A 23961-nucleotide genomic window follows, 5' to 3' on the forward strand; every position below is an offset into this window, starting at 1 on the left:
GCAATCACTCTCGCTCAAGCATTCTTTTTAATTTTCACAAAATTTTAGATTTTCAGACCAAATAAAATCAATAAACTTCGCCAAATCCTACAGATCGATTGAATTATAAGTGAATGCGTCAAGCCAGGCAGCAAACATTTGTTGCTGTCAAAAATGCAGATTATCATGACATTTCGACAACGGAGGTTTTGTTAGATGCATCACATCAATGGATTGCACCTCCGTGAAAATCGATGAAAATCTCGATACGGAGTCCAAATCCAAATAGAGCCTCAAATCGATATACCAAAATCACCACTCGTAGCAATTCAAGATCGTCGTCGTCAAAAGGTCAGCCTTAAATCAAATGCGTAGTGTTGCTTCGCATCTGAGAACTAAGATTGAATCCTATTTTAGGGTATTTGGAAGTAGAAATGGTTAAACTCATTCAATTACTGTTTCTGATCCCAAGTAAGATTTATAGTCCGGGGGCGGAGGAAAAATGGACGTTTTAATGAAGAATTATCACTTGGCTGGGGAGAAATTACGACCGGCATTCATCTGGGATCGCTTAAAGATGTCTTATTTGTTTCTCTCTTTTTTCAGGCGGGCTATTCTCGGGACAGAAAGACGGAAAGAAAGAAAGCTCTCAACCAATCAATATCCTTCAAACTCACCAAAACTGACTGATTCGCAGGCTTATTTCTAAGGGAGTTTTTGATATCTGAAACGTTCAGTCATTTTTGGTTTTTTCTGCCAAGAGTGATTCCCCTTTTTTGTTCAGAACACTTAAAGCGCTTACGTCATGTATATTTGACCCCAGTTCATAATTGTACCTTTAATTCTTCTTGTATTTTTTTTAGTTGTTCCTTATTGTCATTTTAAGGTATTTTTTCCGATGTTTTAGCCTCTTTTAAGCATACAGGCTCATCGGTTTTTCTTTCGCAATGTGAATTCTGAAATAATTGAAGATCTGATTCAATTTCTGTCATGAGTGAAAAATATTGTCTCAAAAATGAACGCAATTTTAAAAATATATACAGTTGATGGCCGGCTGATTGACTTTATGAGGGTAAAAGATAGCTTTAAAAATTTATAATTTCCTTGAGTCTAACAACTGCATTATAGTTTAAAATAACTAACAACAAATTCATTTTACACGATAATTAGAGGCAAGTTTTATACGCGCTTTACATGAGAAAAAATTAAACGAAAAAACTATGATAACTTAAAGACTCTTTAATCAAAATAACCTTTATAATTCATAAGATAGTTCGAAGTTTTGAGTTAAAAATTGAACTATCGTCCATTTTTAACTTTCGTTTACAGACAAGACAGGTTTCATGCATATTGCTGAATAAGCACTCGTGAAATAAATGGATCTCTAAAATAATTCCCTATCCCAATTTCTCAACCCTTGAATCAGTTCTTAATAGGCGTGCATATTCGTTTAATAAGTACACAGCATAGTAGGGGGGATTGTTAAAAAGATCCGATTATTTTTGACAGTTATTTGAGATTTTGTACATGAATAACTTGAGACAATTAATTCTGGGCTTAATTCATTAACCGGGCAAGAATGCCTTGAATTTAGCAAACACGTCATATCGCCCTGATAGTTGTATGTTAAGTGAGAAGAAAATAATGTTCCACACTATAAACGTGGACGGGAAACACAACTTGCTCAAGTGGTCAATATTGTACTTCTGTTTTGGGGGAGGGGCTTTCTTGGTGAGCGAACGCGTTGAAGCGGTGAGGGGGGACTTTGTAATCCCATGTGAACAACTAGGAACCCCAATATGCTGGCTGCTGGTGGGGTTGTTGGGTCCCCCCGATTTACTGCAACAGGTGCCCTGGGACCCGCGAGAGTGCATCGGGACGCGAAGGGTAGTGCCGTCGGAAAGCACCACGGCGTTTCCGTTCGAGAGAAGTGGCGAGTGGTCGGCATTGAAGTTGTTTTGACGTCCAAGTGGAGCCTGAAAACATCAAACGAATACTCAGCTCAATATCAAGACCATTTATCCACAAGTTTTAAAAAGGAAGGACCAACGAGCTATACTTTAAATTGGCTGATGAGGTCCAAATGATCGTAACATGGGCGGATCTAGACTTTTCTCAAGGAAAAAGGCGGATTTTCAAGAAAATTTTCAAAAATCTTGTTGTTATTTTTTTCTAGGCCGACTAAATTGATTTTATGAGCACTCCCAAAAATTATAACGACCCCTACACCCCTGAACCTGCGCCCCTTCATCATAAAGCAATTAATGAATCTCAATTAAATTCTTATTATCATAATTTCTCAACAAAAAAAACAAACCAGCAAAATAAACGTATTTTGGTATGCAATTTTTATCAGCAATTCCAAAAATGAACAAAATTATTAAAATAATTGTTTCAATAAGTGAACTGAGTTCTATTAGGTTTATACGCTCCGGAATTTTATCAATTTAATTTTTTGCCCGAGCTTGGTCGAGAATTGAAATTCCAACCACCAGATTTTAAACCACCCACTCTTAAAATGGTAATCAAAAGATTTAAAAATTTCATCATATTTTATCTCGCAGAGGTCATACATGTGAAAAAAATTGATAATTTTATCTGTATCTTCTTTAAATTCACAGGGGAATAATTTAAAGGGTAAATTGGAAAACTTGACAAGGATATTGAAGATGGAATTTGCTGAAATACCTATAAAGCAACCCAGTTAGATTGATTAAATACAGTTTTTGAAAAAAGGAACACAGCGATTCAATAAAGAGCGACCGCCAAAAAGACCCTTTGAATAGCAGGGCTCATAAAAGTAAGGCTTGCAAATGATGACCATAAATCAAGTACTGTTCTCTTTTCGCCACAAGTATTTGGACAGCTCAAATTGAATACATTCAATTCTGATTTACTTGTGCGGTTGAACAAAACGGCTAGCCAAGTATTGTCCCAAAAGCATAATTTGGCTGATAAAAGCGAAAAGCGAACTGGTAGTTTTTTCATAGCCAAAAAACTCAAGGGTTGAGAATTGTTGTGCAGGTAGAAAATGATGTTTCGACTAAAACGCCCCACAAAAAGAATACAAGACCAAAAAAAATAACCTGTTACTGTGCAAGTAGCACAGAATGTTCCGACCATAGTTTTCAAAAAAATACAAAAAGAAAAAGTTTTTTTTTCAAATAAGAGAAGTTTTTTCAGCGTGTTGTGATAAAAGGATCTGACGTAAAACTAGATTTTAGACATATTCGACAGTCATAGTAATAAAAACTAATTGGAAATCAGTTTTTGTAGAAATATGTCAAGAAAAAAATTTAAAAATTTGTTCCACATTTTTTTTCACAAAATGTTGTTTATTCAAAAATTTTTTGATTCTCAAAATGTCGTTAAAGTTTGCACGGCTTAAATTGAGCATAAATAAGCTATTTTAGGCTCGCTCGCTTTGTTCGCTCGAAATTGAACTAAGAATTAAACAGTTTAAACCAGTTGTTCTCAATACTCTAAAACTTTTAAGAGTTGTTTTTAATTTCGTTCGAATTACGACTCAAAAGGCTTGAATTTAGTATATCATTCGACCCACTCCGATGATCATTTGTGGTACTTGATTTTGCGTGGAAAAAAAAACAAAAAGAAAAATTAAAACAATCGAATACAAATTTTCTCCCCATATTTCAAATGGTCAAAACAATAAATCACCTTATTTTCAAGATGCTGTCATCTTAATTTCAAGATTCATAATAATAGATGAACCAACTTAACATCCTCCTTTCTGAAACATTTCGGGGAAATGGTGTTAACTTGGTTCTGAGCTGGAATTTCTAGCCAATAAAATCAGGCACTTTACACGCAGCGCTTGCGAACTAAATATTGGCAAGGAAGATCTTAATAGTTTATCTAAAAGGATGATGTTAACTTGCTCCTAAAAGAGTTTTCGGATAACAATTTTATTTTTGAAAAAATAAGCTATCGCTATCGCATAGTTTGTTTCTTTTGTCTCTTTATTTAATACGGGGGCTATTCTCATGATAGACGGACCAAACGAAAATAAAATTTTCAACTAATCAAAACTGCTAGAAACTGCTATTCGCTGAAAACTTTTTGCACTGAACCGAAGTCAAAATTAGCATAAAATAAATTATAGCCTACACAGTCTGAGCAGATACAATAACTAATGTATTGTTTTTTTGCATCTTTTTAAACCATTATCTGTGAAAACTAAGTTTTTCTCCGATAAGTTTTTTGATCTGGCAATGTTTAGAAATTCAATTATCTGCAATCTGTTTATCTTGTAATCGGCCTGTACTAAGACTAATGTAATGGCCTGCTTTTATTCGCTTTCTTGAGATTTCTGCAATTTAATTGAGATTTTTGAATATTCGTTTCTGATTAGCTGAAAACAAGGAGAAGAAAACTTCCGAATTTCGGTCCATCTATCATGAGAAACGCCACTATTTAATTTAATCAAGGTTTAGCCACAACAATATGTTGATAAACTTTGAATGTTCGACAAAACCTCAATCACTCCAAAACCTCAATATTGGACTTCAGTTATCGATGCACGTGTAAATTAATCAAATAACAATTTAAGACAATCAAAATGATCAACCAGCAAGTGATCACGGCCGCGTTTAAATGACAAATTTTCTATTTTTTCAGACTCTCGCAGCAACTACGCACTTTTCCCTATGGAGCGAAAAAAATTATTACCAAATTATTAACTTATTTCGTTTTTCTTTTCCCGTAAGCAACACAATTTTTACAGAAAAAACTGACGCATTGACAAAAATTCAGACTACGCATAACTATCTCGATGAGGGCCAAAAAATACAAATTAAAGTTAAAGAGACAAAAAAGACCCCGAGTGAAAACACTCTGCGCATGTTTTATTAGTTTGGCAACTAATTTTGTGAAAATACAGCGAACACAGTTTTAGACGAGTAAACTCTCAAAATTGTATGGTTTTGATCTTAGCTCTGGATCGAAACTAAATTTTTTTATTCAGTGAAAAATTATTAAACCAATTTCCCAGGGTCTCAAATATTTTAAAAGAAGTTAATTACAAGAAAAATTTATTAGTTTAAAAAACTGAACTATTTGATCAATTCTTAGATGCTGAATGATCTCAAAATTCCAATTTTCTCCTTAAGTGAATGATGGATATCATCGCTATCTACGCTGCTATTCATTACTGCCAAGAAAACTAATTTAAATAGAAACTCCCGATAAATAGCAGAAAAAATGTATCAACAAAGTTTCACAGCACTTTGTATATAGACTCTAATTCTAACAAATGAGAGGCTGTTGCATGTTTATATGAATTAATTTTTTTTCTATATTTTTCCAGCTTCCGTTTTTTCTCACGACAATACCACATTCTATATATTTTTTCGGCGTTTGAAGAAAAAATACGATAGACTTTCTCGATGTGGTTATTTTTCTGGAGACAAATTTCGATTGTTAAACTGGCCAGCTTTGAACGGATAAATTTCACCGCTTGAAAAGTGTTGACATATTGAGCTCCAATTAAAAAAAACACGCGTGATTAATTTTCGTGAAGTAATGTGGGTTTGAAAATTAAGAGTTTGGCTAACTTGGGACAATTAATGGGCAGTATGTTTCGTGTTATTAACGAGTAAACGGTGTCTTAATTCGGCTCAAGCAACCTAATTTGGTTCAAAAAAAGCTAAATACATCATTTTGTATTTTACTTAGCGCGTGTGGGAAAGATTTGAAAAAACTCAATTTTTCGATTTAAAAAAACTAGCAATTTTTGACTTTTATGACTCACTTATTAATTATTCCATTCATCATATCAGACAGCCGAGGTATATTGATACGAGAAACCTTGCTGCTTTTTTATAACTAGCCATTCGGAGAAAAATGTTATTCAAGCGTTTGCAACGTTCTCTTCAAGTATAAAAATATTTCAAGACAAAAATAAAAACCAAAACTATTTAAAATATTTTTCGTTATCCATAGCATTAACAATTTCAAAAGAAACAGATAGAAATGATGAGCAAACGATTTTGTAATAGCTCGAAAATGGTGCAGAGAGATCACAGTTTTCCGCCAAAGCCATTTTAGTGTTCTCATAAGATTTTTGAATGTCTGCTGGAGGGGGGGGGGGGGGATTTGTTCCCTTGGTCCCTGTAAACTGATGAGATCTCTTTAAATATACCCCCTTTTGCAATAGAGGGGAGATTGGTTACTAGGTATAAAACTCTGATATGCTAAGCCGTTGATTTCGTTCTTTATGGGGGGAGGGGGGAGGGTATTCGTTACTCGAGGGGGATATAGTTAAGGAGATCCAACGCATGAATCCTCGCCAACATAAGCGATCAAATTGTTTGCCCTTGCTCTATCGCAATTTACCCGAGAGAACTTTTAGCGTCTATCATTTTTTCCGAACTTAACTGTCAAGCTATTAATTTTGTCCTTCATCTACGAACCAACGCAACTTCAGAGTATTGGGCTTCTTTCTGTTACCTAGAGCTGCTGCATGTCTGTAACTAATCAATTTTTTTAAATTTATATTAGATCGCCATTTATAAATTGTTATTTGACTGCACTTGTTTTGGTTTTAATGATATCATAAAAATTAATCATTTCAGTCATGTAAATAAGTGAACCCTCGTTAAAATTTTATAGGTTTTGCATTGAAATCGCAACTTCAAACAACTAACCCTAGTTTATAGTCTGTTATTTCAGGCGGTCTCATTATAAATCTCTCAGGATTTTGGTAAGAACTGAATTTATTTAGTAAACAAATATTATTTTTGTTTCAATGATGACAGTTTTATCCCATGATTACTTGAACTTGTCTATTCAGCTGAAGCTCCAGGTGTTTCGTTTTTCTGAATCTTGTTTAGTATCCCCCTCCCACCCAGAAAAGTAGTTCCAGATTTTCTCATAGAGGACGAACACGCTTTCTACTTTTGCAGAAATTTAACCCCTTTTGCAATAGGGCGTTTCTGATTTAGGGGTGTATGACCTTAAGATAAGATCCCATAAATGTACTAAGGGTTGTTATAGTGTGAAATTGACCCTTTCCTCGACAATTTAGGATCCAATAGCAACTTAAAGAGTCCCAAATTGTCTCAAGTAGAAACTTGGAGGTAAACCAGGGGAATCAAACACCTCTCGCAGAAGTGTTCGGTTTAATCTGTTCAACTAGAACATAAAAACTATGAAAACAAAGACTGTTTTCAATTTGGACTTAGGCATCATTAAAGGAACACAACAAACTCGCAACTTTCTTTGAATCAGCGACCACTTCATTTCAACTCCCTCTGAATCAAATTAGCAACCAGAGCCTATAAAAAGCCGGTTGGTCTGAATTTTATTGGTTCGCCTGAGATTGCATAATTCTATCTTAGATTCTCAGAATTATTTTTATAATTTGGGATCGCATAATGAACACGGTCAAGTTGAAGAACACATAACCCATTTTGGAAACGGGTGGTTTCACGACAAAGCCCTAAATTGTAAAAAAAAAGCTAAATGGGTAAAAATGCCCAAAAAATTAATCATTATATTGTGCGTTCAAAAAATGTAAATCTTCGGTCGGTTTTCAATTGACCAAAAAATAGCGGTTTTTTTAAAACCAAATTTCAATGTGTATTCGAGCTTGTAGCTGTATAAAAAATTCTACGAAGACAGTTTTCCCGGTCTTAAAGAAAATAATTTCAAACATTTTTGTTTAACATCAAAAAACAAGAACGACAAAAAATATTTGATTGTTATGCAAAGAGCACAGAACTATCCGATTGGATCTATTTCAACAATATATTTTTATACAAATTGCAGCCTTCCTTTACGTTCAATCTTCAATTAAAAAAATTGCTTTAAAGACGTTTGGGCTTTTCTCGAAACCCAGAAAAGTTTCTTAAAAATTTTCCGTTTTGCTCAAAACAAGATTAAGAAAAAATCAACTTGATATACCATCTGACCACTTCTTATGTGTATTTGAGAATATTGTGTTTACGTACAAAAAAAGTCTTGAATCCAAAGTACTTTGTATCTGAAAAAGCGGACGACACAAAAAACAAACAAAAAACAAATAAAAAAATTTATACTTATAAATAACGGGGAAGCCGATAAACGATTTTTAAAATTTCATCCCGTCACACATTCAAAACAAAAAAAAAAGCAGAGAACTTAAATTTAACAAAACAAAAATATTTTTTTGCCGGACTAAAAATTAAGAAGAAACTAAGTCTTCACGGAGTCGCTGATCTAGATTTTCTTCAAGGGAGCAGATTTTCAAAAAAATGCAACGATTCGTTTCACTTTTCTTTATAGGTTGACCAAGTGGATTTTCCGCTCTCCCCAAAAACATTAAGAAAATTTTTTTGAATAAAACTTCTGCGCTGCAGGTAAATTTAAAAAAAAATCGCCAAAAAATTATTTTACACAGAGGCGAAGTTGCACTTCGCACACACAAGCAAAAATATGACCGATATTGCTACTGGGAAAAACTGAATGAGTAAAACTATGAGTCTACAAAATTGCTAAGTGACGCAAGCCAGTTATGGTTCATTAGCAGTAACAGTCATTTTTTTTTAAAAAAAGAAGAAATTTACCAACTAGCATGCCTCAATTTATAGAGCGGACGCATTTTAACTAGTATCCGACTAAGTTCATTAAAAACATCCGACCCTGCCCAAGCTCGAATCCTCTTATTTTGTTGTGGGTCTCCTTCCCTGCATCTACGCTACAGATCCATGATACCTTGACGCTAAAGTGCTATTTGTAATATAATATTCTGTGTTAATATCCTTATCATTGGCTGTACTTAATAGCTGGTTAATGATCAAAATGAACACTTTCAAAATGAACAAATTTTGTCGCAACAATTTTTGCGTCGCAACAATATTTGTGGTTTAAATTGAAAAAAAAAGAGAGTTCATACTATAACAAGCTTTGCTTGTGTAAAAACTTGTTTGGAAAATTTTGACCCAATTGCGTTTTTTGGCGCGCGCTCCCCTCTCATAATAACTGATTATTGGCGTCAACCCCGACCTTAGAAAAAACCAAGGTCAGCCAAAAATTTATGTCGCAAAAACGACAACTCGTCCCCACCTAAATTCCCTACTGGCTTCAGGTGTGGTTTGATTTTTTTCTACGCTAAATCAAAAACCAAAAAAAGATTGAGACGTTTTAATCTTGCAATGGGACTGACACGTATTGAGAGCTTGTCAGTGCAGTGGCAGAAACTGTTTATGAAAATACCTGGGGGCTTTCGGCGCGAAATGCCGACCGCGAAGCCGGTGGGAAAAGTTTTGTTCCCAGTTGTTGCGGAGCGCACAAAGATACGTCGTATAGTTCGCCGAATGATTTAACATATTTAAGTCCGTTTGGTAGTGATTCGGTCGATAGACATTTTTTTCATATCGTTTTTTAGGGTTTTCAAATAATCTTGCAGCAGTGTTGATGAATTCGCAGTTATACCACAGGAATGTTTACATTTTAAAATCTTTAATTAAACTCTTAATTGATGTTTATTGAAACTAAGTTAGTGCCTCGGTCCGCAATAAAAACGTTAACAATTGAGGAAAAAAATGTTTCAATGATGAATTTCTTTAAACGGTTGCTTTACTTTCTTAGACCGGTCTAAATTTGACTTTGTCTGGATTAATAATTAAAATTATTTCCACTGAAGTATTTCGCTTTTTGTCTAATTAATTTAGAGTACCTGAATTTAACATAAAATCAACTGAGTAGAATATTTTGAGTAAAATAGTTATCTTCGAATTGGTGCGTTCCATACTGACATCTTTGAAAAAAACACTCAATGTTCATAATAAATTATAACCATTAAAAACCTTTTAAGTAAAGTTTTACAGACTTGATGTCCTTTTTAGTCTGGCAGTTAAAACACTGAGATGCAAATATTTGAGACAGGGGCGGATTTAGGGGGGACACCCCCCCCCTCAGGGATTCGACTACCCCCAGCCTTTGGTAGGTACTTTTTAAGAAATCCAATTTTGGTCGACCGACCCTAAAATTTTTCTAAAGGCGCCTTTGGCGCCAATATATACTAATTTTGAAGGGGGAGCGCGCGCCGAAAAAACGCGATTTTTTGGTCAAAATTTTCCAAAAAGTGCCTAAAAAAGCCTTTTTTGGATTGTTTTTTTTTTTCAAAATTTTGCCTGCGGAAAATTTGGCCAAAAAAGAGGGAGTAAACCGTGCTCAGGGAGAGCTCGAAAAATCTATTCGGTCGACGGTCGACCTAAAAAAAAGGTCGACAAAATTAATTTCGAAATTTTTTTGAAAATCCCCCCTCGAGAAAATCCTAGATCCGCCCCTGATTTGAGATGCAAGTCTTTCACAAAATTGAAGATGCAAAAGAGTATTTGAAAAACCATTTTTTCAATTTAATTTAAATCTTTTTTGATTTAAAATGCTACCTTACAAATGTTAACCAAAATTTGTGGAACCAATTCAGTTAGTCGCAAAAATTATGCGTAAAATGAAGTATACATTGATGAACTGTTTCGTAGATTTTAAATGGCGTCTTCGCGTTTAGCTAATCAAGCGCTCTCCCGAGCAAAATCCTGTTGTATTTGTAAAAATTAATGTCAGATATCGGCTCAACTGAAGATAAGAAGATAAACATGTTGTTCATTATTACATAGTCTCACCCTAAGCAGCTTATCTGCACTTTTGAGGCCACAAATCCAACTGAATTGGTTAATTATCCACCCCTCTTTTTGGATTTGGCAAAAGATTTGCAATATTGTAAATTAAGGTCAATCCCGTTTCCCTTGTTTAATTTAGCATATGCAATTTTAACGAGTGGAATAGTTGATGATTAGAACCTTCAAATCAGGAGCGGATCTAGGATTTTCTCGAGGGTGAAGGAGAGATTTTTGCGAGGATTTTCAAAAGTTTATCGAAAATTTAGTCTTTCTTTTTTGAGCTCTACCCAAACATTATCACGACCATATTTTGACGATTTCTTTCATGCTGCAAATAAATGTTTTTTTTTAAAAAAAAAACAGACCACATAGGAGGTTTTTAGTTAATTTTTCAAAGGTAGTTTCCAAACAATTGCGTTTTTCGGCGCTGGTTTTTCGCTCAAATTTATAACATATTGGCGACAAACTAGCCTTTAGAAAAAAATACACAAAAAAGGCTTCAGTGTCGGTCAGTCAAAAATGTGAATTTATAAAATAGTACCGAACGGGGCACTTTGGGTGGTCTGGGTCAAATCCCCATAGGGGAAGAGGGCGTCCCCCTTTAAATCCGCTCTTACTCGACGGTTTAATTAATTAAGCTTAATTGAGCTATGGCTTATGAACAAATCGGTATCCTGCAAATCATAACGCATTCCCGGGTTGAAATCCATACACCGAAAATGCTTATCATACAATTCCATACAACAAAACTCATTATCATACAATTCCATACATCAAGTGTATGGAGAAAATGCGTGCCATACAATTTCCATATGTGGAAATTGAATGACTGGCATTTTTTTGATGGCGACACAAAAATTTGAAAGTAATTTTGAAAATTCGACCCCAAAATTTTTTTTTGGTTTTTTTCCGACCGCAAATAGAACTTTATACGCAAATAGAACAAACAACTTCCGAAAACAAATTTTTTTCATACAAAAATGAATTTTTTGTGTGCATAACGTAGTCCCGGATACGATAATATTAGCTTTTTTTCTTTTCACTTGAATTTTTTTTTTCAAAAACGCAGAAAAACTTTATTTTATTTATTTGGCGTGTTTATGTATGCTTTGATCAATGTCTGTTAATTTGAAAATGAAACATTTAAAAAAATCATCATTGAAAAATTTTGCCAAAAACTAAAAGTTTGTTACTTTTGTTAAAACATTTGTGAAAGACAGCTCGAAGACAATTCAGGTAGTTTTTTATGCATTGTAAATGCAAGACCGTCAAACGTTTAGAAATGTATGGAATTGTATGAAAATAAATTTCCCATTTAACAGAATTGTATGATAATCATTTTTGGTCAACCCGGTTTACTGTTGCTGAGTTCAATTTCAAGAATATCAGGAATCAAGTATTTGAAAGAATAAAAATAAATGAGTAATCACTCTGTGCATAAGTTCATAATAAATGTGACGAGAGAATCCTTACAAACTTATTGTTTTGACTTTCGTAACGAAAGTAACGGAATATTTGTATTCGGGGTGGGTTTTTTTTTTCTTCAGACAAATTTCGACTTTTTAACTAGCCATTATTGACAAAAAATTTTTCATCATTCGAAATGTATTGTTGTCCTGAGCTTAAATTTGAAAAGATATTTCACCTGTGATCATTTTTCGAAAGGTTATGGGGGTTTAAAGATTGCCATTTTGACCAATTTGGGACAATTAACGCGCGATATATTTCGCGCTATTAACGCGTAAGCGGAGTTTAATCCGTCTTAGAAATCGTTCCAAATTGGTTGGCGGAAGCTTATTTGCCATAATAGATTTGTTAATGAGAGCAAAATTTATCACTTTGTACTTTATATGGCGTGTGAGGGGATGATTTTCATAAAAAATCTCATAACTCTAGAAAAAAAATTTTAATTTAAATTCATTAAAATTATTTTTTTTAAATGTTATTACTGCTCCATAGATCTTAAAAGGCCAACATAACATTCAGGACTTCGTCCTGATACCAGCAGTCTTGTTTACAATTGTGCCCAGGGAATTTTTCGGGATTTATTTACAGTTTTATTTAATAAATTGGGAGGAGGCTAATAGATGAAAAGGTCTGTTTTTATACGCCTCAAGCAAAAAACAACGAAACTGGCGTTATGGGTGGGAAGCAAGATATGTCGCTGCTCAAAAGCTTAGATTTTCTGATCGAATTACAGAAATCAACAGACAAACATTTTTTAAATAACAATTTAACTACATATATCTTTGGGCTTAAATTTTCATTACCTTAAAAAATCTGAAACCGCTTTTTTATCGAAGATAAAGCTTTCTACAAATTTGTATTCACATTTATTGATTTGGGTCTTTGCTGCTGTTTGACAAAAAGTCACCCTCAAAATTAAAATATATTGGCAACGAAGGGTCTTTTAGAAGAAATTTAGCGTCGATCAGCCAAATATGGATGTCTTAGGATAATAAAAAAGGGGGGACCCTTTGGGTCGGCAGGGGGTCGAATCCCTGAGGGCGGGGGGAGCGTCCCCCTACATCTTCTACTGCCATTAGGTACTCAGAACCAGTAGCGGATTTAGAGGGGTGGTGAACGCCCCTCCTCAGGGATTCGACCCCCTGCCGACCCAAAGGGTCCCCCTTTGTACTATTTTGAGATATCCGTTTTTGGTTGACTGACCTTAAGATATACTAACTTTGAGGGGGGAGCGCGCGCCAAAAAAACGCATTTTTTTTTTGGTCGAAATTTTCCAAAAAGTGCGTAAAAACGTCGTATTTTTAGCCCTTTTTCAAAAACTTGCCTACCGCGCAGAAAAATTGTCAAATTAGGGTCTTTAAAGTGGTTTGGGAGAGCTCAGATAATCAATTTGGTCATCAATTTTTTTTTTGATCAATCAGCTCAGATAATCAATTTTTTTTTGAAAATCCGCCCCCCTCGAGACATTCCTAGATCGATGCCTGCTCAGAACAGTCAAAAAGAAACTTTTAAGGGCTACTCACATGGCTTTAAGACTGAACAGCAAAAAAATCCAGCCAATGAAAAAGCTATAAATCAGGGTTGGATTTAAAAGCTATAAAGACACAAAAATGTCCATTTTCGAACAAATTAAGTGTTCAAGGTCGCGATTATTTGCCAATCTGGCAAATTTCTTATTTGGCAACGTTTATGTTTAATTTATTATGATAGTTTCATTTAGTAGCAGCATGTATGTTTAACCAAACGGATATTTTGAACCTACTTCTAAAAAATAATTAATGAAACTGTTCGGCCGGATACTTACATCTTGTTCAGTGTTTCCGAAGATACACTTGAGACAGTTTTTCTTCTGTTTCTTCTTCTTCTTCTTAGCCTCTTTGTTGCTCTTGTCTTCAGATGACTGATGCGGCTGGTAAGACACAACCGCGAACTCGATCAAAGTGGCGAATGTATACATGAAGTTCACTGTCAGGTACAAATCGGCCATCTTCAGATCGGACACTGAGGGGAACCTCTGTGCCATGCCTACTATCAGGGTGATTTGGGCCAGAATGGCTGTGATGGAGAGACCGGCTCTGGCTGGAATTGCTTTCGGGTCGATCCAGAAATTGACCCAGCTGAAACAGAAAAAAAAATTCTAAAGCCCTTATGGAAATTTGGCACTCATTAATTTTTTAAATCATGGAATAAATTTTAGTACTTGATAAGCAATATTATTCCCTAAATAGATATTTTCAGTCAAAATTTAAAAAATAATAATAATAATGTTAAGAAAAAATAGTTTTTTCCGAACTTGCTTTAACTTTTTAACAAAGATTCAAAGCAGGTTCTCCCACAATTCGAAAATACAGCACAAGCGTAGCAGGCAAACTAGCAGACATCAAATGAGGCGGAAGCCACTTAGTTTTAAAAAAAGGAAACAAATGACGAAAAAGTTAGATCTAACAAAATTTTTGTTTGTTTCGATTTGTTTTAAGCAAAACTCATTGAAGGAAAAACATGCCAAATAAGACAATTAAAAGTTAGTTTAGCATCAAAACAACGAACAAAAATTATTAACGACAAAAAATTCTTACAACCGTTTGCAATGCACCGGTTATCGCAATGTCTGAATTTTAATTATCCTTTCAGTTCAAAATTCTCTTTTATGTTAGATGGAAATATACCAACTGCGATGTGTTAAAATTTTGTTTGTTTGTTTATACTTCTATTTCTATTTTTTCGACTTAAAAAGTTTTGACTTACATTAAATTGGCTTAGTGGCCTCATATAGTGTCGTTTGAGAGCGGAGCTATGAAAATTTATTTTTTTTGGGGGTCAGCGGGCATGCTTCTTACACCCGTTTGCAATGCCCTGGTTTATCGCAAAGGTAAACACCAAAAGGTTTATCGCAAAGGTAAACACCAGTTACTAGTTCAAGAAACCTTACTCATTGCGTAAAATTATACTAACAATCTTCACAGCAATGATAATGATCACTGCTTGGCGCCTGAAATCATTTATTTTTTATTAAAAAAATTTCGGATTTAATATTTTGTATTTCGGATGTCATTTATTGCAACTCAAACCAGAGGCGAAAATGCTTCAAAGAAATATATCACTCGATCATATCTGATGTTTATCTTAGTTGCCTAATTTTATCTGAAAAAACCCATCCAATTTCAACTTCTTCCTTTGTGATAGTCCCCCAAAAATTAGATGTCTAATGTCTGAATCTTGAAACAAGAATTTTGTCGTTAAAAAAAGTTTATGGCTCATCGGAACCTTAAATTTTAATTTATAGGAGCCAACAAGAAACAAGTTCTCCTCGTTGTGCCTGACTCAGCTCACTGGCTTTCTTATTTATCTTGATAAATTTGATTCATTCTGTGAGCCCTCAACTGATGAACTCAACCACCAATTTCTGATCGCAGGAAAAAAATGAACAATGTTTGTGGAATATTCGCGCGATATGATGAACAGAAGATAAAAACAATGAATTTTTTTTCGGCCTAAAGCAATGTAAAGCAATGAAATTTATTTAACTTAATATTTTGTGAGATCACTAACATCGCAGACATTTACGTCAACTTAAATTAATGCCAAAATAAAAACTTTTAATAAAGACTAGAAAACTGTTCAAGACCTGATTCATTGCAAAATCATGAGCAATTGAAATGCATAATTGCAGCATAGTACGGACCAGTAAGCATAACTGTGTCAGAGTGAAGCCATGTAAGTTCGGTTTCATGACAAATTATCCCTACCTTTTTGTCCCACGCGAAGGTATCCCACTCAAACATAACCCAAAGGTTAGAATATCTCACGGCAAAGTAGCCCACGCAAATTGAAATATCCCATCTGAGGAGTCGAAACAATTAAATTATTGCAATAGGTTAACCAAAAGAATTCAAACGAAGATGCACAATTGAACAATTTGAATTGTTGTTTTTCGAGAGAAAAGGCACATTTGTGAAAAAAAAGAGAAGATCAATTGGATTTTTCACAAAATGTTCTGATTTCACAAAATTCTCTGAGATCGAAAACAAAAATATAATTTACTTGCGATCGTTTTAAAAAAGTAATTAGTTATTGAAAGAGCAAAAACGACATGAAAAGCATGAAGGAGCAATCGGAACTTTCAAGGCTTAATCTGACACCGAGCAATCTTGTTAATTTTAAACTTAGATGATAGAAATTTTCAGCAGAAGAATATTCTCATTAGAAACCAAATCAAGTCCAAAATGACTCGGCTACGTTTTTCTAGGAAACTTGACAGAAAACAAAAACAACTCCAGTAAACACTTAACTTTTGTACACCATTCATCACGTTTCGCGTTCATTTCAACTCACAAAACTCTTGGATGCTATCTTAAAGTTTGTGGTTCTCATGTTAAATTTGCATGATTTTTCATTATGCACAAAAATTTAATTTGCTGACGTTTGCTTTTTCCCTAGTTTATGAAGAAGTAACCTTTCAGAATTTGTATCGATTTTTAATTAAGCAGTCTGTGGAATTGCGTTTTGTAATTTGAAAACAATTTTAAATCTCAAAATTCTTGAAAAGTCTCATCCAAATAAATTCTAGGCGAAACATGCACAAGAAAAAAACTTTGTTTTATAGTCATGAATAAACCAAATAGATGTTTGCCCCTCAGAAGTAACAGGTAAGCAAATTTGCATTATCTGAGCATATTTACAAAAAATTTGAAATTTGAAAGTTTTTGCATGCTCAGGAAACTTCTCTTACAGATTTGAAAAAAAAATGACATATGCCTAGATTTATTGTTCGAACTCTTTCTGATCATGCTTAAGTTTTTAATATTTTGAACGTCTTACTATGCAGACGTCTTTTCTGTCTGAATTTGTTTTGAAAATGAAAATTTTGGCAGATTTTGGCTCCGAGCTTTTATCAAGCAGTCTGTAAAATGGCTCTGATGGTTTACTTAAATAAGTATCTGCAGACAAGTTTTTAATTGTAGTAAACTAATTGCTCTTTGTTTTCTCATGATATTATGCTTTATGTAATTAAAACATCAAGTTAAGATATGGCATATGTAATAGACATATTATGGCAATAATAGCTTTGTTTTCTGATGAACTAAAATAAACATTTACGGGCATGATCTTAAATCAAAAACTGAAACTGACGCAAAACAATTAAAACGTACCATGATTCTAAAATGCAAATGGTCGTCCTAATCGCCACTGAAATTGCTTTAAATGTTTTTTTTTCATCAACAGAGAATTCATTCTAGAGAAGTTATCGATCTCTTGAGATCAGCCCCCAACGTAAAAAAAGATCTACTAAACAATTTCCGCTCCCACTGTGTTAATTACTAAAGAATTCCCACCACTCTAAAAACATATATAAGGTACTTTTTAGTCGTCCAAACAAGGCAGCGTTTGTTGTTTTTTAAAGTTACCGTTCCGACTTTCGAAGAAAGTGAGGAATATATATAGTTGGGGTGACTTTTTTTATTTTCGGACCATTTTTTTTGGCTCACTTGGGGATCAATCCCTGAACTTACGTGCTCAGATACGAGCTTTCTAGTTTTTGAGCAAAATCGCTCAATTATCTTCTCAAGAATTTCCTCCCTTTTAAAAAAAAATGGGAGATTGTTTGGTAGATCCAATAAAAGTGACTACTGTTTTATACTCGAAAATTAGTAACAAAAATCCATCTACAACAAATAAAATTTCATTTACTTTGATTTCAATCTGAAGTTTGATTTCATTTGGTAGCTTATGCAAATCGATTGGAATTAGCCGATTAGAAAAAACTGAAAATGAGAACATTGTAATGATCAAAGAACCCAATTTCTCAAGAGGCCAAGTGTTTCTTTGAAATGTGTTGAGAACACGAACATCGTTATAGGGAGCAAAAATTGATTTCCTTTAAGAAGTTTTTGCAAGATAACTCTCATCTTATCAAGTTCTCATTAAGTTCCTAATCGAACATGGAGCTTCTTACGATCCCCGTAAAATGGCCCGCAAGAACCATTAACATGAAAATGAATTGGGCGTGTTCAAATTGATTATCGATTTTCCAACGTCTACAAACATGTATTTGGAATTTATTTACATAATCCAAAAATATAACAAAATGGGTGTAATTGTGCTGGGTGTAATATAACAAAGTGGGTGTCATATATATGTATATATTGGTTGTAAGCAAGCCCAAATTTATATAAGCGACTATATAATCTAGCTTTCCTTTTAGAATGATCTACACCCTTTCTCACTATACAAGAATTCTTCTTCCACTTTGATACTAACTTTCAGTACCTTAGGGAGTGATAAAAACTAGAATTTGATAGGAAACGCTCAAAATTTTCAATCAAAATCTAAAAATTAATTTAAAAAATGTGCATTTTGGGGCTAAGAGAAATTTAAAGCTCCTCTCGCTATCTCAAATAAACATTCGGAACCGTCCCTAAATTTACTTCATGAAAATTCTATATAAATTACCTGACTTTCCGACAAACCCATTATTGAGGTTTTCTCCCGAAGCCAGGGCGAAACTTGTCTACCATGTGCCCACAAGCCTCTCAAATCGCATTACAGATAGGTATCTGGTGTACATAGCCAGGAACAAAGATAACACATTACTCTTTGCTAAGGCAAGATCAGATACTGACTGACACAAACTTGATACAGAATAAAAATTCGCAACAAAAACAACTCGCAAAAAAGACAACTCGCAGTAAAATACAAGTCACATTAGAAAAACCAATCGCAATACTCACCACCGCAGTCGCGCAAATTTGTTGCGAGCTTGCCAACAGAGGGTAGGCCCTAATACAAATATTAGAGCTGGATATTGGCGCAAAGCGGCGACACGTGTAGCGTGCCCACCGGCGACTTTAAACCGAATTTCTTCAGCTATAAACCTATCTACACGCTTCGCTTTCCTTTCGTATCTACAAGCTTTGCGAGTTGTCTTTTGTTACGATTTGTCGTTTATTGAAGTTGTCACGGTACCCCGTCAAAATAGTAAAAAGGGGGAACTCTTTGGGTCATAAAGTGGTCGAATTACTAAATCCGCTACTGATTTACTAGATTATCTAGCTTTCGGATCGATACTCATACCCAGTCAACTTTTATCACAATGTTCTGAATAAAAAAACCACCCCAAGAATATCTTTTACTTATTTTATTCGAAAGTCGTAACAAAAACAAGAAGATGGCTATTTAGGCAAAATCTTGAATTTACCAACTGAGTATATTGTCTAAAATTGTTTTTGGATAAAATAAGAAAAAAAGTGATTAAATTTAGAAAAAATTTCAAATAGTTTTTCAAATCCCCCGCAATGTCAAGGACAAAGTGATATGTTGCTCAAAATGTATAATTATAATAATGCATATAATAATGTATATAACGTAATAATGTATCAGTATAATTATATAATGTAATTAATGTAATAATATATAGTCGCTTATATAAACTAGAGCTTGTTTACAACAAAACACACACACACACACACACACACATATATATATATATTTGTTCAAGCTCAAGTTTCGATATATGTTCCATGATAAATATTCCATGAGCTCATATATATCGATTCCTTGAGCTCCAATTTAAAAATTATCTCTTAATTATGGTGATTTAAATTTGAGACTACTTTAATTAGTTTAGGATAATAAAAGCTCAAAGAAAATTTTTTAAATTAGCTCGTAGCACCTGTGACAAGTTCTTCCAGCACAAAAATAATCCAAATTGAGTTGAAGCGCGCTATTTTACTCAGAGAGTGTATCACATTTACTTCATGTGGGGTGCAAGAGAAATTTTTCAAAAAATAAACGTTTAAAAACTGTTTCATAATTTTGCAACAATACTGAAGTTGGAACTAAATTTTAACATCTGATTTACACCCACGCCTTACCCTATTAAACTCTGAACTGTTTCATACTAAAATTGGAGAAAACAAATCGAAAATTGTATGGATGGTAATACGGACAAAATTTAGAAAAAGAAAGCACTGATTATTTTAAACACAGAAAATTCTAAAAATTGTACTTCAAGCATCGATTGATCTTCCTAACTTTTGAAAAAAGTGGTGGTTTTAAGTAAAACCAGCTACAATTTTGTACCGTCTAAGAAGTATTAAAATTGATGCCTTGCGCTCAAAAAAAATAGACATTTTAACTGCCACCACTTTTTGTAAAGCTTACGGGGTTTCAAAATTTTCTATGTGGCAAATTTGGGATAATTAAGGCGCGCTTTGTATCACTTTTCAATTAACATGTAGTGTATATGGCTGAGTTTAGGCTAGTTAGTTGGTCCAAATAATCTATAAATAGTTGACTTTGTACTTGCTCTTGCGTGAGCTGCAATTTCAAAAAAATATGAGCAAAAGTCAAACAAAAAAACGTTTCGTTTTTTGGACGTTTTGAGTATATTTTTGAAAAACTGCAGATACCTTAAAAAGCAATCGGAACACTCGGGGCTTTGCCCTGATGCAAGCAGCCCTGTTTTTTTAATTTCACGTCAATCTAATGAAAAGCTATAAACACGAATCGCAGATTTCCAAAAATAGAAATTTCTATCTACAATTTGTGAAATTACCAGATCCGCCCTCGTAGCAAAAAGTGACAAGAAACTTCCTTACTTGCTCGCATGGTTGAGCCCAATTATTACTAGTGCCATCATTTGATTTCCGAAATTGATCAAAAACGACAGCTTCCCAAAGAGGTGTGGTCAAAATGCTGGACTGAATTTCACCCATCGTCACGTTATATTACTGCTTCCTCAGATATTTGTGTTTAAAGTTAACACATAAGGGTGTAGTTTATATTTGAATTTCGGTCCAAATTGTCGACATGTTTCGACCTGGTGGCTTCAATTAGGGTGCAAAATGGAATCCAGTGAACCGAATAATGCGACCAAACTGGAAAGGTCTCCAATTAGAGCTAAATGGAGCAGAATAACCCACCCGACGGGGAAGTTTACTCTCGAGGGAAATCGGAGGCAAATTAGACTTGAATTGTAAAATCAAATGGAATTGGGGCAGAAAAATTGAGTCAAACACGCCAAAATGACTTCCAGTTTGTTGCATTCTGCGTCACTTGATTGCGATCAGAATCAGGTCAGGATAAATTAACTTACAAAAGAAGATCTCACTTGTATTTCGATCACGCATCGACCGCAAGTTCTAGCCTTTGAAGCACAAATCAGTTTGACATAATTAAGTTTGCAAATGTTATTTTTTATAAAGGGGCAAAGCCAACTTTCGCAACACTTGCGATGCAAAAAATATATTGCGCTAGAAGATATTGAAGGGAAAAGGACAGAAGTCATAAAGAATTCTGAAAAATTAGGTTAAAAGTTTACTTGAAAAAATTACTTTTAAAATTACAGCTACAAAAACTTCATGTTTGAATCCAATGAAGTTCAGAAACAACCTTTAAAAAATTGGAAACAATTTACCGTGCGGCAACAAAGGGGACACACTTTGTGTCGAAACATGTTCAGCCGAAAACAAAACTTGTCATAAAAAATTTCATAATTTTTAAAAAATTTTACTATCCATCCAAACTGAAACTCATAATTGCATACAGATCTATTTTGCCCTCAAAATTATGCAATTTAAGCTGATCAAGTCGTTACAAACATAAACTGAAACTGTTTAATAAAAAAAAAACAAGAAACAAGAGAAAAAAATCAAAAAAAAACTTGCTAAATTTACAAGTTTGTGAATTTTCAGTAATGGTAAAAAACTGTTTAAATTGAAAAAAACCATGCTCTAGAAAAGTGAATCAAAAAAACACTATCACATAAAAATGGTGGCCTCTCAAAAAATCGGAATATGAACCGACAGAAACTGGGACAAAAATCACGAAGCCTAAAAAAATTAGAACGTTTTTGAAAAGACTATTACAATCTGTTAATATTACTATTACGGGCCTTAACTAATTACTACTGAAATGGTTCCAACCCGACTAACTATAGACCCGACTAATTATAGACCGACCCGACTACTGAAATGGTTGCAACCCGACTGATTGTAGACCCGACTAATTATAGACCAAGGTTCCAACCCGACTAAATATAGATCGATTAGACTTCTAAGTTCAAAATCAAAATATTTAAAAATAATTTTCGTAGAAACGGTCAGTGTCGCTCATGATACAATTTAACATTGTTAGACCCAAATTAGACCAAAAATTGAACGCCTTCCTCTGAAACAGCGTGAAATTAAAGCACACAACAAAGCGCACAACAAATACAACTTGATGGCGATTACAAACAATTTTTAATTGAAAAGTTTTCTCAAAAAGAAAAACACTTAGTTAAAAGCAAACAAGACTGCTCGTATCAGGGCGAAGCCCTGAATGTTCCGACTGCCTATTAAGGTTTATGGAGAAGTAATAACGTTAAAAAATTAAAAGTAATAAAACAAAATAAAAATTTTTTTCTTCTAAAATTTGAAATTTTTTATGAAAATCATCCCCCCACACGGCATATAAAGTACAAAAAGATAGGTTTCGCTACTTGTAACAAATCAGTTATGGCAAATGAGCTTCGTTAAACCAATTTGGAACGATTTCTAAGACGGATTAACTCTCCGCTTACGCGTTAATAGCGCCAAATATATCGCGCGTTAAGTGTCCCAAATTGGCCAAAATGGCAATCTTTAAACCCCCATAACTTTACGAAAAATGATCACAGCCAAAATATCTTTTCAAATTCGAGCTCAGGACAACAATACCTTTTGAATGATATAAAAAACCTCCGTCAAAATGGCTAGTTAAAAAGTCGAAATTTGTCTGAAGAAAAAAAAACACACCCCGAGCACAAATATTCCGTTACTTTCGTATCGAAAGTCGGAACAAAAACAGCTAAAACGAAGTTGATCTAGCATTGTCATATGGTGGGAACAATAAACTAATTGAAATTGACTTCCCAGTTTCGCAAAAATCACAAGGAAGTCCGTTGACCTGGAAAGCTTTGTAGAAATGCGTATTCAATCATCTAAAAAGTATTCAATACATTTAATAAGATACATTTGAAAAAACTTCATCGCTACGGATGTCAGGGAAAGTGTAGCAAAACTCTAGCAAACTATCTAGATGATTGCACACAAAATGTTGGGCACTGGAAATAAATTTCAATCATTGAATCAATCCAATTTGGTGCGTAACTGATCCTAGCAGTTATTCAAAAAAATTCAATTCCCTCGACCCCATAATGCTATTCGCAATTATGATAATCAGCCTGAAAAATATATCAAAAATTACCTTCATTGGCTCAGTAAAGATGAAGGTAATGAAGCATAGAAACCATTCAAAAAACTACAATTGAACTTTGATTTGAAACTTGAGATCTTAAATGTTCTTTTATGCGCGCAAAGACCTTTTAAATATCGAAACATTTGTTATTTATAGTTTCATATATGTTATTGCAACTGATAATTAATTTTGTATATGATTTATTGTAGGCTGGCAGTTTTTTATTAGAAATTTGTAATGCTGTATTTATGTTATTACATTTCGTCTTTTTTCGCTCACCAGGAAACGAACAAAAAACAACAAAAATTTGCACAAAAAAATTGTTTTTATTGTTCTATTGATGTGGTCGGAACTTTCTGTTCCGCTTACGCAGAAACTGGATATTCTTGCTAAAAAGTGAACTTCAGAAGTCATAACTTAGGTTAATTGAGTAATAGAAGCACAATTTTTCACTCAGTTTAAAAATGTTGACGTGATGTGAGCAAAAGCATAGAAACCATTCAAAAAACTACTATGTCGAGTGCATATTTTCATAGTAATTCTGAAAGTGTCATTCAAAAACTAATTGAGTCTCGGTAAAATTACTTTTCCAACTCATTAGATTGGAGATCAAATTTCACTGTGACTTAAAACTTCCTGCTTAAAAAGCAAAAGAATCCGGTACTAAATCTGAAAA

General features: G+C 34.0%; 2 protein-coding genes across 2 annotated transcripts in view; one reads left to right on the plus strand and one right to left on the minus strand.

The window, feature by feature from the left end:
- Window positions 1–23961, plus strand: part of LOC134854596 (neuronal calcium sensor 1-like) — a 393660-nt gene that overhangs the window by 285706 nt on the left and 83993 nt on the right. The window lies entirely within an intron of this gene.
- LOC134854269 (glycine receptor subunit alpha-2-like) overlaps window positions 1060–23961 on the minus strand; it is a 38011-nt gene continuing 15109 nt past the window's right edge. The window contains exons 4-5 of the mRNA XM_063870463.1: window positions 13873–14185; window positions 1060–1955 (exon numbers count right to left, since the gene is read on the minus strand). Of these exons, the coding sequence (XP_063726533.1) occupies window positions 1545–1955; window positions 13873–14185 (724 nt within the window). The 3' untranslated portion in view covers window positions 1060–1544. The remainder of the gene's footprint in view (window positions 1956–13872; window positions 14186–23961) is intronic.

The sequence above is a fragment of the Symsagittifera roscoffensis genome, chromosome 9 (genome assembly GCF_963678635.1).
Source record: "Symsagittifera roscoffensis chromosome 9, txSymRosc1.1, whole genome shotgun sequence".
In the NCBI taxonomy this organism is placed as follows: Eukaryota; Metazoa; Xenacoelomorpha; order Acoela; family Convolutidae; genus Symsagittifera; species Symsagittifera roscoffensis.